The sequence below is a fragment of the Argentina silus genome (genome assembly GCF_951799395.1).
Source record: "Argentina silus genome assembly, chromosome: 20".
Lineage (NCBI taxonomy): Eukaryota > Metazoa > Chordata > Actinopteri > Argentiniformes > Argentinidae > Argentina > Argentina silus.
The window spans coordinates 6,710,381-6,726,437 of record NC_139674.1 but is presented as its reverse complement, the minus strand read 5'-3'; the positions used below and the strand labels follow the sequence as shown (position 1 = coordinate 6,726,437).

Here is a 16,057-nt window from a genome sequence, read left to right as displayed (position 1 = left end):
CGTGACCTTGCCTTTGGTATGGTACCTGAATGATAAACATTTTCATCCACAGTTTAGAGACAGTTCTGAAAAGATTCTTTCTCATAGGCATCACTTCACAGGGTGGATTAAATCTGAAGATACCATGACACAAGGAACTGTCTAGCATCATATTCATGACGTATGTTCATATCACAACTGTGTTAGCAACAGTATCTGTCAAAATCACCTTTTGACTGTTCTTCAGGTGGTCTGGGTGTTTTTCCAGTATGTGTAGCATTGCGTCATGAAGAGTTGGGAAGAACATAGACGTCTTGATCTCATCATCAAAGAACATGCAGCTGTGTAGTTTCTCCATGATGTACACTAGGGATTAGATATTAATACCATTATGTACAGTCTGCAAAGTAGGTGTGAGTGTGGCTATAAACAGTGATCATAATAGAATGATTAACCATAGCTATCAGTCGTTTATGATTATGAAACACAAAGCCGTCTCACCATGACATGACACAATGAACACCTCCACATCGACTCTGATGAACTCTTTCAAGGCCTGTAGAGAGTAGACAGAATTTAGATGCCTAGAGATGATTTCATGCCTATGTTTCGGAGAGAATTAGGAATCGAAGCCCAGTTTTCAGTGAGTGACTCACAGCTTTGAGGCCTTTCAGGGCAGAGATGTCGAGGAAGGAGACGGCAGCGAAGTCTAGAACCAGGCTGTGGACATCCACTCTGGGGACACAGATGTTGGCAGGAAGCTCTGAGTTCCAGTTCACCTGGACAGGAAGGTCCTTGAAGTCAGTAGGCAGGTCCAGATCATCTGTGTTGCTCTCATCCTCTGACACCTCAGTGTGTCGGAGCATAGTATGCTGTAAACCATTCTTTATTGATGGGGAACAAATAAGTTCTGTCACACGGCAAGTTAGAGTGATAGATGTGAAAACATTTTTTTCAACAATTCTGGATTCAATTTCAGTGTTGTCTTGTGTATTGATCAACTGCTTCCCTGTGTAGAATATGGAACTCAGATATCAGTTCTGTTCATTCTATATCTATGGGTGGGTGTAACATCCACTCACCTCTTGTATCTGTAACTGTCCTTTCTTTAGTAGTTTCCTGATCTTCCTCAGGGCTTTGTTCCTCTTCCTCAGCACTCTCAGTGGGTTAAACCCCACCTGAAAACAAAAAAACAGTACTATTATTGTCATTCTGTTGTGCTACTGCACTGCACATCTGTGTTAGGACATAGAACTGCTATGATATACATACAGCCTCCACCAGTTTTCCTCTGAAGAACTCAATGTTGGCAAAGAAGATTGGTGAGGGTATTCTGAAGATCGTCACACCCTCTGGTTCATATATCTGAGGGAGGTTAGAACGCAATATAACATCATTCAACTCAGCTAGTCTGAGACAGGGTTCACATGGTGTGTCCTCTGAGGTGAAAAGTGAACGCAGTTGAGGTAAAGACTTGAGGTCATCTTACACAGAGGTAATCCTTGCGGTCCCTGTAGAGGTCTGTCCCAGTGATATTAGCCAGGACAGAGCAGCGGGGACTGAAGTGATACAAATACTCTATTACTATCTCATAAAATCCACTGTCAATCTGAGATTTACATTTTTCATTTGCAGTTCACAATTCATGCATCACATTTGTGCTCTAATACAGTAATATAAATATGTATCTATCTTTCTATCTAAATAAGTAATTTGAGTCAATTTGGAAGGTAAATCCACCATCCCCTGTACTCACAACTGAGTCCTGAAGACCACGGTGAGCAGCTCTACCCCCAGGCCCACAGCCAGCCCTATATCCAGCCCCAGCAGGATGGTAGCCAGGCAGGTCACCACCCACACCACCTGGGGGAGGGCATGGAGGAGAGGGAGAGTATGGGGAGTTGAAGAGGGGAAGAAAAGGCGGTGGAGGAATGATGAAGAGTCATCACCTATCTAGAATTTGATTTCTTTGAGTGGACTGTCTTAATGTCTTTTACACTGCTAAACTTTGGCTCTCAGGTGAAACCATTGATAGCCATTTAATCACTTACACAGTCTGGCTGATCCCTCCTCCACAGGTATGGGATCTCTCTGACCTGCATTAGCATCCCCTTCAGATTGACTATAACCAGGGCGCCGAATACTGACTAGAAACACAGGGGTCATATGTCAAGTACTGCTCCAGAGCAGTGAAACCCTAGGAATTGTACACATAGTAGGGAGCAAAATCCACTCACCCTAGGCAGTGGCTCAAGCAGGAACCCAAGTGCCACTGTTACAATCATAGCTATCATTGCAGAGACAAGACCTGCAATCTACAATTGTAAATTCAGTTAATATGTCCTAATATGTCCCCAGATTTCATTTGATCCATGAGACATTTCTCACAGCATCATAAAATTGCACAACAGGGTGCAGTGAATGTCTTGTGAAATAAAAAAACGTATTATATAACTTGACAGTGTCTGGATAGACAAGAGCAGCAAATGAAATGAATGATAAGATAATGTGTCGTGTGAAATGTCTGATGTAATAAGTCATAAAACAAATACAGTAAAAGAAACGGATAAAAGGCATAGTGCGGTTTGGTTTACCTGTGTTTTACCTCCTGAACTCTCCTGTATAGCAGTCCTGGATAGAGCCGTGCTGGCAGCAAATGACCTGAACGTCGCCCCAAACATGTTACTGACCCCAAAGGCAATGAGCTCCTGGCTCCACAGAAGAGACAAGAAGGAAGAGCTTGATGGAGGACAGGATATAACTTTTGAAATAATTTCCTTTGTGGTGGATGATAATGTTGTTTTTGATGATTGAATAAAACTAACTAATATTGACCCATATAAGATGCTGTAGTGAAGGAGCTACACTTGGGAGATATCTTAACCAGGGGGAAATCTCTCCTTTATCATCATTATGTATGGCATCCCTTATCTTTTATCCTATCTATCTATTACAGGGACGAAAGAGGTAAAAAAAAAAAACACTTCCGTTTGCCCTGCCACTCAGAAAATGCCCTTCTGGATGGTGTTTTTTTTTCCCCTTCACATCGCATTGTTATTTTGGTGACTTACCTGGTTTCCATCGATGCTGTAGTCATTTTTGATAGAGTAGACCTTGGCCACAGAGAAAGCCACTGCAAACCCCACTATGGCGATGGGGAATGCCTCGACAACACTCTGCTGGAACACCTCTACATTTGGGGCTATGGGAGATTCATAACTGAGGGGCAAGGAAATCCAATTAAGTCAACATGATCTTTGTTGACTACATTTCAGTTAATTGATTCGGCTGGAATAATGAATGTCAAATCAGCTGCTTAGCTTACCCTTTCACCATCTTCCCAACAATAACAACTTCAAACTTTTCTTCAAAGTTGAAGCCGTAGGACACCCCACAAGCTATGACAGTCTGTGTGGATAAATGAATGGATATCATTCTTCATAGTTTAATTTGTTCAAACATAATTATACTTCTGAATAAAAGGAATCAGATTAAATATGTGATAATGCTTGTGTGATATCTAATCATGAATCCTAACAATATATTTGACAGTCCCACTCAACAGTCCCACCTACCATGATGACCTCTATGGGGATGGGCACAGGCAGCTTGGCTTTGTATCTGTCATTGAGCTCCTTCACTATAAACATCACCACCATGATTACTATGGAGGTCACCAGGTCACACACGTTGGTGTCCGTGATCTGGACAAAGATCTTCTCCAAGGTCTAAGGAAGAGGTTATTATATTAGTCATATCAATTTAAGACAATTTATAATCATACTGTATTAATGATATCAACAGGAAGCCACTGGTACAGGGATCATCCGCCGTAGCATATATACATGGTATCTAATGTACCACACCAAACTGAGCAGAGCATATTCACCAGCATTTATACATGTTTTTTGCAATGCAAAGTGTCTATGTGTGAATCTCAGACAGTTTAGAGGCTGTAGCGATCATATGAACAGTATTCCCAATCAGTGTAATGAGAGTGCAGCTCTCCCCGCCCCTCCTGGACTCACATAGATGATGGAGAGAGGTCCACTGAAGCCTGGCACCTCTAGACCCAACACAAACTTCAGCTGGGACACCAGGATGTGGACTGCAGCTGCCATGGTGAACCCAGACACCAGTGTGTCTGACAGGTACATGACGATAAAGCCCACCTGGAACAGCCCCATTGCCAGCTGGGATACATGGAGGGACAGATTAGGGCTACATTCCATTACAATACAGTGGCCTCCTTTTGTCCTTTCCTATGACCCATCTCCTTACACTGGCCTGTCTGACCTGAAAGGTCTGGGTTAGTGGGAACAAATGACATGGCAATGCCTTTGCCCTCAATGAGAATGAAAGCATTATAGTTGTCATTCAGTGACGTGTGCCGAGACACAGATGGTTGTTTACCTGGAAAATCCCCATGAGGAATGTGACTGAGGAGGCGACTATGACCCTCTGCTGATCCTGGGTCAGTCCCTCGAGTCCTGTGATGTTAGCCGCAGGTCCATCCTCTGGAACCAGTCGTGTCACTACAGCCCCCACCATCAGACTAAGGACAGGGAAAGAACCTGCAGAGAGAGAGAGAGAGAGAGAGAGAGAAAGAGAGAGATTCAGATCAGATCACATTAAATCGAATCAGATCATCAGTGCTCTGATAAGATCAGTTCAGAGTTCACACACGTTTCATAGGAAAATGCACTGATTGTCCAAACTGTATGTGTGCAGTAAGTGTACTTCTTACCGATTGATATGTGCCTGGAGGTGCCCAGGAAGAAGTAGACTAGCATGGGGAAGAATGCTGTGTAAAGCCCATAGCTAGGTGGTAGGGAGGCCAGGAGGGAGAAGGCCAGTCCTGGATCAAATTAGAGCAACAGAGAATACAGTTTTCAACATGGTCCCATTCATTGACTAGTTCAAAACTACACACCCAATCTATATTTTGTTTCAATAATTTGCTATAGTGTGTTGTCGGGGTTTGGGAACTTATGGTAGAGTTCTGAACATAAAACGAGTTTATGTTAAGCTGCTGAACCAAGTGTGGTTGAGGTACTGTAGGTTGTTGAAGAGGTAGTGTATAGTGGTTGTGTTCACAGGCATAGGGTCCTGGTTACCTTGCATTACAGACACCAGTCCAGTACTGACCCCAGATACAATATCACCCAGTAGCCAATGCAGCCGATAGTTTCTCATCCAACCAATTATGGGCAGCAAAGACAGTGCAATGTTCTTAGCACGCTTGGAGTCACACCTAAAAACATATGCAGTACACACATGCACACACACACACACACACACACACACACACACACACACACACACACACACACACACACACACACACACACACACACACACACACACACCCCTGGATTACACACATCTTTTATTATCTATTTATGGAATTTCTATTTAATTTCTAGTTGCCAAAGACATATATTAGATGTTTAATTTCAGAGCATTGTATATCAAAACCATTCCACGATCTGTCCAAATGCATTGAATTACAGTGCCTTCAGTAAGTATTCACTCCCCTGGACTTTTTGTCCACATTTCCACATCTCCACATTTTGTTGTGTTACAACCTGACTTCACTTTGACATTATGTGGCATTTTGTGTAGATCAGCGACATCAATTCAATCTATTTTAATGTCAAGTTGTAACACAACAGCATGTGGAAAAGGTCCAGGGGGGTGAATACTTACTGAAGGCCCAGCACATGACCACATATAAGAGATGTTTTAGGCTAAAAAAGAACTGTCCGTATTTAATATTAATAATTTAATAAATGGACCACTGCAAACTTCACCACTCAACATGCAGTCACAATCCCTCTCTACTCCATTACTTGAACCTAAATGACTGTGGTACCTCAGTGATGAGAAAACACTCACTTGAAGTATTGCTTCACATGGTCCAGCTGGGTCTTGTGCTGCCTGTAGATCCTCTCATGCTCCTGGGCAAAGCTGTCCTCAGAGAAGAGAGGTCTGGCCACCACATAGTGTCTCTTTAAAGTTCCCATCCAAACAGTGTGGTCTCACAGGTGACTATACTATCCAACTCAAAGTAAAGACTTGAATATTGCAGTTCCTGGTTTCGTAATCCGTTTTTAGAGGTCGATATCATAAGAAATCCCAAGACAGTCTGGGATCTACAGTAACTGTCCCTACCATTAATTAATCTTCTCTCCTTTTCTGTAATCATTAACGGACATCTGGAAGATGTTTCCAGATTCCAATTGTTCTGGGCTCCACCTTCCCCTTTCCTCCTACAGAGAAGGTGTTTTGCACTGAGAGACCCAATGTGAACTTTGCATTCATGTTGCAATATTCTGCAATTAAAGTATATAATGATACAATATTGTCCATCTCAATTAGATGTAGAAAAGCTGAGTATGATTTCTCACTGAGCCATTATGAGATTCAATGGCAGCAAGTACTTTGTAAACAGAATTGACAATGCACAGAATTGAAAATAGAATGTTTTATTATAAACAAATATGAAGATGTACTATTATATATACTTTTTTCAATCCATGGCCTCATAATTCCTGCTCAATCACATACTAAATAATAGAGCTTGTACTAAAAGACACATAAAAATACATTGAAACAAAGTTTTCTACAAAATCACTATGTACAAGTACAAAACAATGGCACGTAATTATTTCCCCCTAAAAATACTTCTCTCATTCAATTTCAAAAAATAAATATGCAATGCTATAATTGGATTTTCTGTTCCACAATCAACATGTCATCATTGCTCTCAAGCATCTATTTCACAGGTCGAAATACATTTAAATATCTTTTAATTTCGTATAGCAACTGTTGACAGAAAAAAAGGTTCCCAGGAAATAGATATCATCACAGGAGGTTTTGGAACTAGAACTTGGTCTCTGGCCCCGAAATCTGGGGAGAACAAAACGACTTAATTTATTATCAAAGTAATTTTGGATTTTACAGTTATTGGATAATCATGTGAATGATAAGTAACATTATAAGAGTTCCATTTTAAGAGAAACTAGCAATGGTTAAGCATTACCTGTTGTGAAATACAAACTTGAAAAACATTATTTTGTGATAGAGGTTGTCTACTGTACTTACAATTCTGTCTCTGTTACGCAAACTTCCCCCATTGCTTTGATGGTGGACAGTGACTGTTGTTACCACCTGTAAGACAAGATGACTCATCACAATGCCATAGTTCCTTTGCCAGAACTGGTGTTGGTGGATGTTGAGTCGACATATTGATAAATAAGTTTTACAATCTACTTTCAAAACTACTGAGTATCATCTAGTCATACTATGAGTGTGGGGATTGCAGTATATTCTCCACAAGTAAATGTCTTACCTTTTTACTGACAGACATTTCTTCTGAGTGCATTGGATGTTTCTCCAGGATGTGCAGCATGGCATCATGGAGGGTCAGGAAGAAGATGGACGATTTTACTTCATCATCAAAGAAGTGGCAGCTGTGCAGTTTCTCCAGAATGTATGCTACAGTATGGGGAACAGTCAGTTCCCATCAGGTCAGTTGATCATACAGTCAGTTATCATAAAGCTTATAATAAATGATAAATGCTTTAGAAATGTCTGGGTCAGCCAAGTCTTGCCTAAAACCAATCTGTGAAGTCGACCAACTTACCATCACATGCCACAATGTAGATCTCAACATCAACCCGAATTAGCTCTTTCAGTGCCTGCAGAGCACAGACAGAAGCAAATCAGCACACAGTGACTTAAAGTTTACATATCCTGGTAAAATACGTAGGTCACATTTCCACAAGGATTGGGACAAAATGAGGTTTCAGTGAGAGACTCACGGCTTTGAGGCCTTGCAGGGCAGAGATGTCGAGGAAGGAGACGGCAGCGAAGTCTAGAACCAGGCTGTGGACATCCACTCTGGGGACACAGATGTTGGCAGGAAGCTCTGAGTTCCAGTTCACCTGGACAGGAAGGTCCTTGAAGTCAGTAGGCAGGTCCAGATCCTCCATGTTGCTCTCGTCCTCTGATTCCTCAATGGGCCCAGAGCCAGTGTTCAGGAAGCCTTTCTGCAGAGGGAGAACCACACCTTACAGCAAAAACACAATCAAATACCTGCTACCCCTTTGAAAAATGGCTATTGTGATCAGGGCAGGCATCTCAGGACTTACAATGGGTCCTGCAATGTGTGCTTGACGTCTGTGCTTGATGTCTGTTTGGTTTGTTTGTTTATTTTACAGCTTGATTATGTAGTATTATTGTTTCAATGTGCTAAAAATGTATATCTTATTGTCCAGGTGAAATTGCTGGTTTGGGCAGGATTATTATGACATTTGAATTAGACTTCATGACATAGAAGATGGGCTTTAAGATGAGCTCTTGTAAGTGTTACCAGGGTAACTTTGTGGATGGATTTGATCAAAGGTCAAAGGGATAGACCAAGGTACTACTTACTGATGTCATCTCCAGTTCTCCTTTCTTTAGAAGTTTCCGAATTTTTCTCAGGGCTTTGTTTCTCTTTCTCAACACCCTCAAAGGGTTAAATCCCACCTGAAAACACAAAGACGTCATAGATAAAACTAGCTGATAATAGAGATATAGAGAACAATAGAAAGATTGTACATTAGATTAACGTATCTAATTTGTTATTGAAGGGTCACAGAAATGCTAGATGCTCGTAACAACCTTTGTTTATACTGTACAATCTATGGTAGTAGTCTTACATAGAGATGAAAGTGTGTTCATTTGACATTAACTGTATTTCATTATTAAATATCATTAATGACAATTAAAGATCAGGCAAGGCACATGTTTTTTTAATACATGTTGAAGATAGATTTTTAGCCTTTTTAACTGCATTACTTCAATGTTAACTGTCCTTACTGCCGCACCCTCTGCTGCCACTGTCATAGGAAATGCAAGGCTGTCCTTAGAAGGGTCAGAGTTCTCCTGTATATACTTTCTCTGATACTACTACTATACAAACGGTAGTGAACACAGATGACCAAAGAGGTTGTGTTTATAGCATTGACCTTAATGAGTTTATTTGATCATACTTGCCTTTATGATTTTGACTTTCCATTGAATTAAAGCCAAGTCCAAAGAAATGATCCGTGTGAACATTATCTAAGTGTGAATTACCTAGATTAATCATTATCTTCTTCTGAAAGGGCATTGTCTTATTGGCCTATGTAATAGAAAGTGTAATACTGTGAAAATGCACTTGGTGTAATGTTGGAAGTGTTCCTTGTTGTTTTTATCATTACTTACAGCTTCCACCAGCTTGTCTCGGAAAAAGTCAATGTTGGCAAAGAAAATAGGTGAAGGAATCCTGAAGATCTTTACACCCTCTGGCTCAAATATCTGTAAGAAGATTAACTTTTTAAAAGAGAACCTGAACAGTTCTGTTCACATATAGATGTGGACATCGATATAGTCTTGTCAAGCTGTAAAGCTGACTTACACTGAGGTAGTCTTTGCGGTCTTTGTAGATATCGGTTCCATTGATATTGGCCAGGACACTACAACGTGGGCTGGAGGGAAGTTAGATGCAGAGAGAGAGAGAAAAAAAGAAAGATAGATGCAGAAAGTATGATGTCACTTTTGTGTCCACTTCCTTATCAACTGTATGTACCATTTTCTTAGAAAAACTTCAAAACTTCGAAAACTTCAATTTGACTCGATTGATCGATTGATTGGTTTTGATACCAGAAATACAGGAGTCACATAAGTGTGAATCAGACAAGGACATTGAAGGTGATTGTCCATACTCACAACTGAGTCCTGAAGACCACGGTAAGCAGCTCCACCCCCAGGCCCACAGCGAGCCCAATATCCAGCCCCAGCAGGATGGAAGCCACGCAAGTCACCACCCACACCACCTGGTGGAGGGCATGGAAGAGGAGGAGGAGGAGGAGGAGGAGGAGGAGGGGGAGGAGAGGGAAAAGAGAGAGGAGGGCGGAAGGATGGCAGATTGAAAGAAGAGGGAAAGAAAGTAGCGTTATCAATTAGATTAGATTAAAGCCTGTTCCTATTCAAATCATCCAATGATCTGAAATTCTGGAGAAAAGTCTAGATAATTAGTCTCTTCACCATTTTGGAGCTTTCAGTTTCAATATGATTGCATTATTACGATTGAGGCAGCATCCCTTATTTGTATTTCAGGAGCAGCTTTGTACACTAGGAGTGTCTAAATTAGTGGGTAAGGTAGACTTACACAGTCGGGCCGGTCCTTCCTCCACAGGTAAGGAATTTCTCTGACCTGCATCAGCATCCCCTTCAGGTTGACGATCACCACTGCCCCAAGCACTGACTGTAGACACAAGGATTAAGGGTCAGACAATGACATCACTGAAGACCAGTAACTGTGCACCAGAATTGAGATCATCCTTGAGATCATTGTACCTTTGGGAGCGGCTCTAGTAAGAACCCAAGGGCCAATGTGACAATCATCACTATGATAGCTGACAGCACACCAGCGATCTGAAATAGAGAAATACTGTTTTATTTGTACTTGTTTTTGCTCATACATTTTTTTTGTTGACTTTACACACCTAATACTGATTCACATTTAAAGACATTTGGGTTAACTCAATAAATCCATACTTCTTACATCATTACCTCGGCCACTAATAAGCCTATCATCTCCACTCCCACTTGAAGCTAATTTGCTTTCGACCATAATATGTCACTGCAAAGATACGACTCAAACACTAGAGGTCAATATTTAACAAAGTTTACAGCTACATGTTCTCTTTGCATGTGTTGTTCTGTTCTCTATGACAGTGATTTACCTGAGTTTTACCACCTGTACTCTCCTGCACTGCACTCCTGGAGAGAGCTGTGCTGGCTGCAAACGACTTGAATGCTGCTCCGAAGATGTTACTGACCCCAAAGGCTATCAGCTCCTAGGGTACAAAACAAGCAACACAAATCACACGCTGTTATAGTCAATTTACTCCCCCCACCCATGTTATGAAGGATACATACTGTAGGAGTAGAGATTTGCATCCTCTTTGGTTATGCTTTTGTAAATCACCTGATTTCCGTCTATGATGTAATCGTGTTTCACAGAGTAGACCTTTGCCACAGAGAAGGCCACAGCGAAGCCCACAATGGCCATAGGGAATGCTTCAACTGCTGTCTCCTGGAAGATCTGCAGGTTTGGGGCAATCGGCGACTCATACCTGATAGGGTTGGAAACACAATGTAAGTTTATTTGTCCATCTATTTCAACATACAGTATTATATGTGGTATTAACTGGGATGGATTTGATTTATTTTGGTCTCTGTCTGTCATACCCTAAAACAGTGATTCAGTTGCTTACCCAAGAGGAATATGGCCAACGATATCCACGTTGTACTTCTCTGCGAAGTTGAACGCATACGAAACGCCACAAGCGATAACAGTCTACAAGATGAAATTCAAAAATTAACATATCATTGATGAGCAAGAATGGAATCTGTACAGTGGTACATCGAAACTCCTCACATTCAATTCAAATGAGCTTTATTAGCATGGGAAACATATGTTTACATTGCCAAAGCAAGTGAAATAAACAGTAACAAGTTAACAGTAAACACACACAAACATAAAGAAAATATAAAGACATTTCAAGTGTACTGTAACACTGACATCCTAACCCTAACCCTTACAGCTCCCAGAAATCACCTGGTTGTCTTCACGTGCCATAGCATTGATTAGCATTGATTAGCATTGATTGCATTGATTACTTTATCTTATGAGCATTGATTATTTTATCTTATGATGACTGATGGATAGATGATTCACTTACTTAAACAAATGTATTTGTTGTAAGTTGCTTTGGATAAAGGCGTCTGCTAAATACCATAAATGTACATGTAAATGCAGGACAGTGAAATAAAAAAAGATCAATAAGTGTTGCAAAGCTGGCCCCCTGCTACAATCATTAACAATGGCTTTGCACTTTGGATGAAAACTAGGCAAGGAAGAAACATCATCGTGACTTTGAGACCATGGTCGAGTCCATGGTTTTAAAACACACTGTGATGATGTTTCACGTGTCCACCTACCATGATGACCTCTATGGGGATGGGCACAGGCAGCTTGGCTTTGTATCTGTCGTTGAGCTCCTTCACTATAAACACCACCACCATGACCACTAGGGAGGTCACCAGGTCACACACGTTGGTCTTCGTGATCTGGACAAAGATCTTCTCCAGGGTCTGAGGAATAGAAGGATATTCACAATGATAACAAGGGTTATCACACAGTGGTGCTGGAAGAGAATCAGGCCATTTAAAGCTCTACTGTATATATGATTAGACACACAGTGAATGACTCATCATTTTAGTTATTATTACTGGTCTTAACAAGTGAATTCTGGCTTATCAATAAGAGGTGCGGAAGTTGACATTTCCCCAAGGGAGTTATTGAATATGTATTTTTGTTGTATCAAATTCATCAACAAATAAACAAAATGGACGAGAAATGTCTAGGTGTTGCACTGAAACCAATCAAACCTCATGCCCCCTCCCCTCCTGGACTTACATATATGATGGCGAGAGGTCCACTTAGACCCGGCACCACCAGGCCCAACACAAACTTCAGCTGAGACACCAGGATGTGGATTGCAGCTGCTGTGGTGAACCCAGACACCAGTGTGTCTGACAGGTACTTGACGATAAAGCCCACCTGGAACACCCCCATGGCCAACTGAAGTGAGAGAAGTGGAGGACTCAAATTAAGATATGGACAAATTAATCTTAGGGAGAGTTAGGGGTCGCTTGTTCAGTTCATCCTAAATTCAAACTGTTCATTTTAGATTCAGACGACAAAAAGATAGAAGTCTGTGAGTAATTACTGCAAGGTGGATTTTACCTGCATTATCCCCATAAGGAAGGTGACAGAGGCAGCTACCACCACTCTCTGCTCATCCATGGTCAGACCCTCAAGCCCAGTGATGTTGGCTGGGGGACCAACGTCAGGCACCAGCCTGGTCACCACCGCACCCACCATCAGACTCAAGACAGGGAACGCCCCTGCAGAGAGAAAAGGGGGAGGGATGAAGGAGGAAAGGGGGATTGGAGAAAGAGAGTGCTACTACCCTGAAGGGACTTGATTCTGTGTATCATGCAGTCCTAAGGTTTATTACTAACAAAAAGCATCTGACACATCATTGTGATCTCTACACTGCTGTTGGTTGGTCCTCATTGGCTTCACGTAGTCTTAAACATTGGTATACTCATTGGTATACTCATTGGTATACTCATTGGTATACTCATTGGTATACTCACTGGTATACTCATTGGTATACTTAATAATAAATACCAGCTTCGCCCTCACTTACTTTTAATAGTTCAAAAAAATCTGAACAGATCATGGCAAAAAGTGTTTTAATTACTCAGCTCGGTGGTCTTGGAATTTATTCCTAGTCCTAGAAACTCCAGGATCTTGTTTCCTTGGAGGAGTTTAAAAGATTGTTTGGTGTACATGTTACTGAGGAATGTAATTGTCCATAATCTCTTGTGGTGGTACATATGATTGATTTTATTTATGACTGTATTGTATGTTTGTGTGTGAAATGCATTGCATGTGTGTCTATATTGCTATCCTTTTTATGGTGTGTCTATGTCTAATTTGGTTTTATTGTGTCGACTGTGACCAGTTTGTAATGTAAATGTGTTTGTTTTGTGATGTATGTGTGTTTGTTTTGTGATGTATGTGTGTCATCGTTTGTGAATCATCTGAAATATTATTTTCCTTGGTTGCTGTCTTGGACCAGGTCTCTCTCTTTATTAAAATAAAGATTTTTAAAAATCTCTCTCTCTCTCTCTCTCTCTCTCTCTCTCTCTCTATATATATATATATATATATATATATATATATACTTGTAACTTGGTCCGATAGACACAACACTACACATATACACACACACACACACACACATATACATACACACACACACACACACACACACACACACACACACACACACACACACACACACACACACACACACACACACACACATTCACATAGAGGTAGTGGTACTTACTTACCCACTGAGATGTGTCTGGAGGTGCCGAGAAAGAAGTAGATGACCACAGGGAAGAAGGCAGTGAAGAGTCCATACCAGGGAGAGAGGGATGCTAGCAGGCTGTACGCCAGACCTGAGTCAATCAAACAATGTCAATTATGCTATTCAAATCCACAGAACTGTTCTTTACCGTGTCAATGACCGCACGAGCATCACTCACCAGAGACTATAAAGATGTTCAAATATTAATAAATATTTATTGTTAAAGATATGCTCCCATATCTATGCTCCCATCCCAGTGTCCATCATTGCTACTATTCAGATAACTCTAGCTAATAAAGATAGCTACACAATCCCACCCTTCAAAAAGGACAGTTAAGTATTGTTTAGTCATACCACTAGCGAAAGTGAGTAAGTTAATCAAACCACGACATGAAAGTATATATGCCGGGGTGGGGTTTTATTGGTTAGTAGAATATTATTCATCTCAAGGTGCTGCTTTTTCCCACAGCACTTTCTTGCCACACATTGCACATTTTTGGGCCAAATTCTGGGTCTTCAGTTTAGTGTAAAATGAATCACAGGAGATACATTTTCTGATGAATAAACAGGTACTGCATATACAGGAATGTGTTCAGTGGCTGATTTAAATGGGTGTGGGTTTTATTGACAGTCACCTTGCAGGACAGCTACCAGGCCAGTGCTGACTCCAGACACGATGTCACTCAGCAGCCACTCCTTCCACTGGTAGATTCTTAGCCAACCAATGATGGGCAGAAGAGAGAGCGCTGCGTTCTTAGCACGCTTGGAGTTGCAGCTGGAATATACAGTAAACACAGTCAAAAGCGTGCTGAGCTGGTGCAGTCCCTGCACTGCTAGAAAGGACGATAACAACACAATTTGAGTCATTGGAATCCAAAGACATTGCAAAAAACAGTGTCAACAAGAGAATCGAATTATCTCCAGATAGTTCTCAAATAACCCGACAGCATGTTTGCATGTTTGCATAAAGTCTAGACAACATGAGAAAGTTACTAGAGACAATCTTAGAATGTAATGCTTTTGAATGACAAGAAAACAGAGAGGACAGGATTTTTAGGTGATTGTCATCGGCCCATCCTTCCAGCAAACAACACAAGACAAAAAAAACTAAAGTGTGAATGATATTCAATTGAATATTTTTCTATCTAGATGAAACTCAATGAGACACAAGAGCAGAATTTGAATTCTTACGTGAAGTACTGTTTGACATGGTCTCGCAGAGTCTTATGGTGCCTGTGAATCTTCTCGTGTTCTTCTGCGAAGGTGTCCTCGGAGTAGAGTGGCCTGGCGACCACATACTGCTTTGCTGCCGGTCGCATCATCGTGCCTCTTCTTCTGGAAGAGTGGTGTGGCAACCTCACTGTGGCTCTGAGATCCATCAATCACAGTTCATTAGGGGTCTGTTTCTCATTCTGCCTTTGAACATTACTTCACAAAGACTGATATTTCTGCGGGACAAACAAAGCACCAGCCACAGGCCAACTATATCAATCAGGTCATTAGTGTCAGAGATCTAAGCTGTCCAGTGGACCAGGGCTGGGTGGCGTGGCGTGGCTGGAACGGGCCTGTCAGTTTGGCCTGGATGGTGAGGTGCTAGTAGGAGCATCAAGGTGTCTGATACCATTATAAAATACAGACGAGTTGTGTAAGGTGGTCTTGATATAGATCATTTCTGGTGTATATGTAATTTAATCTAAAGAAGTGTGTAAGGAAGGTAGACGACAGGGAGTGTTGAACTCCAAGCACTGTAAGTACTAATATTACAATGTATGTACTGTACTCTACATGTCCTGCATACCTACACTGTACATATAACTGCATTGCATGAGACACATACGTTTGTTTTCTTTAGTGCTACTAAACAAATGATAGAAGATGTGTTACTTTATTCCATCAATCCATTTATTTTCAACGACACTGAAAACGTACAGTACCATGTCAGTTTTGAATGTTCACATGCAAAATGACAACATTTCCCACACAGATCTTACCTTCGTCTCAGTTGATCTCAAACCCTGGCCCCTGCTGTA

General features: G+C 41.2%; 2 protein-coding genes across 2 annotated transcripts; both read right to left on the bottom strand.

Moving 5' to 3' along the window:
• Positions 1-166: 166 nt before the first annotated feature.
• Positions 167-6,005, bottom strand: LOC310820284 (chloride anion exchanger-like; the record flags this gene model as incomplete). The annotated part of the gene is made up of 18 exons (XM_083691865.1): positions 167-345; positions 481-535; positions 636-863; positions 1,062-1,157; positions 1,252-1,344; positions 1,469-1,538; positions 1,736-1,842; positions 2,031-2,126; positions 2,217-2,294; positions 2,574-2,687; positions 3,051-3,198; positions 3,305-3,387; positions 3,555-3,707; positions 4,008-4,172; positions 4,393-4,553; positions 4,727-4,837; positions 5,097-5,233; positions 5,878-6,005. The coding sequence occupies 18 exons, from the start codon at positions 6,003-6,005 to the stop codon at positions 167-169; spliced, it is 2,202 nt and encodes a 733-aa protein (XP_083547991.1).
• An 859-nt stretch (positions 6,006-6,864) lies between these two features.
• LOC310820283 (chloride anion exchanger-like) lies at positions 6,865-15,349 on the bottom strand (the record flags this gene model as incomplete). Its single annotated transcript, XM_083691864.1, has 19 exons — positions 6,865-6,891; positions 7,334-7,479; positions 7,628-7,682; positions 7,806-8,033; positions 8,419-8,514; positions 9,235-9,327; positions 9,428-9,497; positions 9,739-9,845; positions 10,181-10,276; positions 10,369-10,446; positions 10,758-10,871; positions 11,003-11,150; positions 11,292-11,374; positions 12,019-12,171; positions 12,497-12,661; positions 12,827-12,987; positions 14,008-14,118; positions 14,663-14,802; positions 15,219-15,349. The coding sequence occupies 19 exons, from the start codon at positions 15,347-15,349 to the stop codon at positions 6,865-6,867; spliced, it is 2,202 nt and encodes a 733-aa protein (XP_083547990.1).
• Between the last annotated feature and the right edge of the window lie 708 nt (positions 15,350-16,057).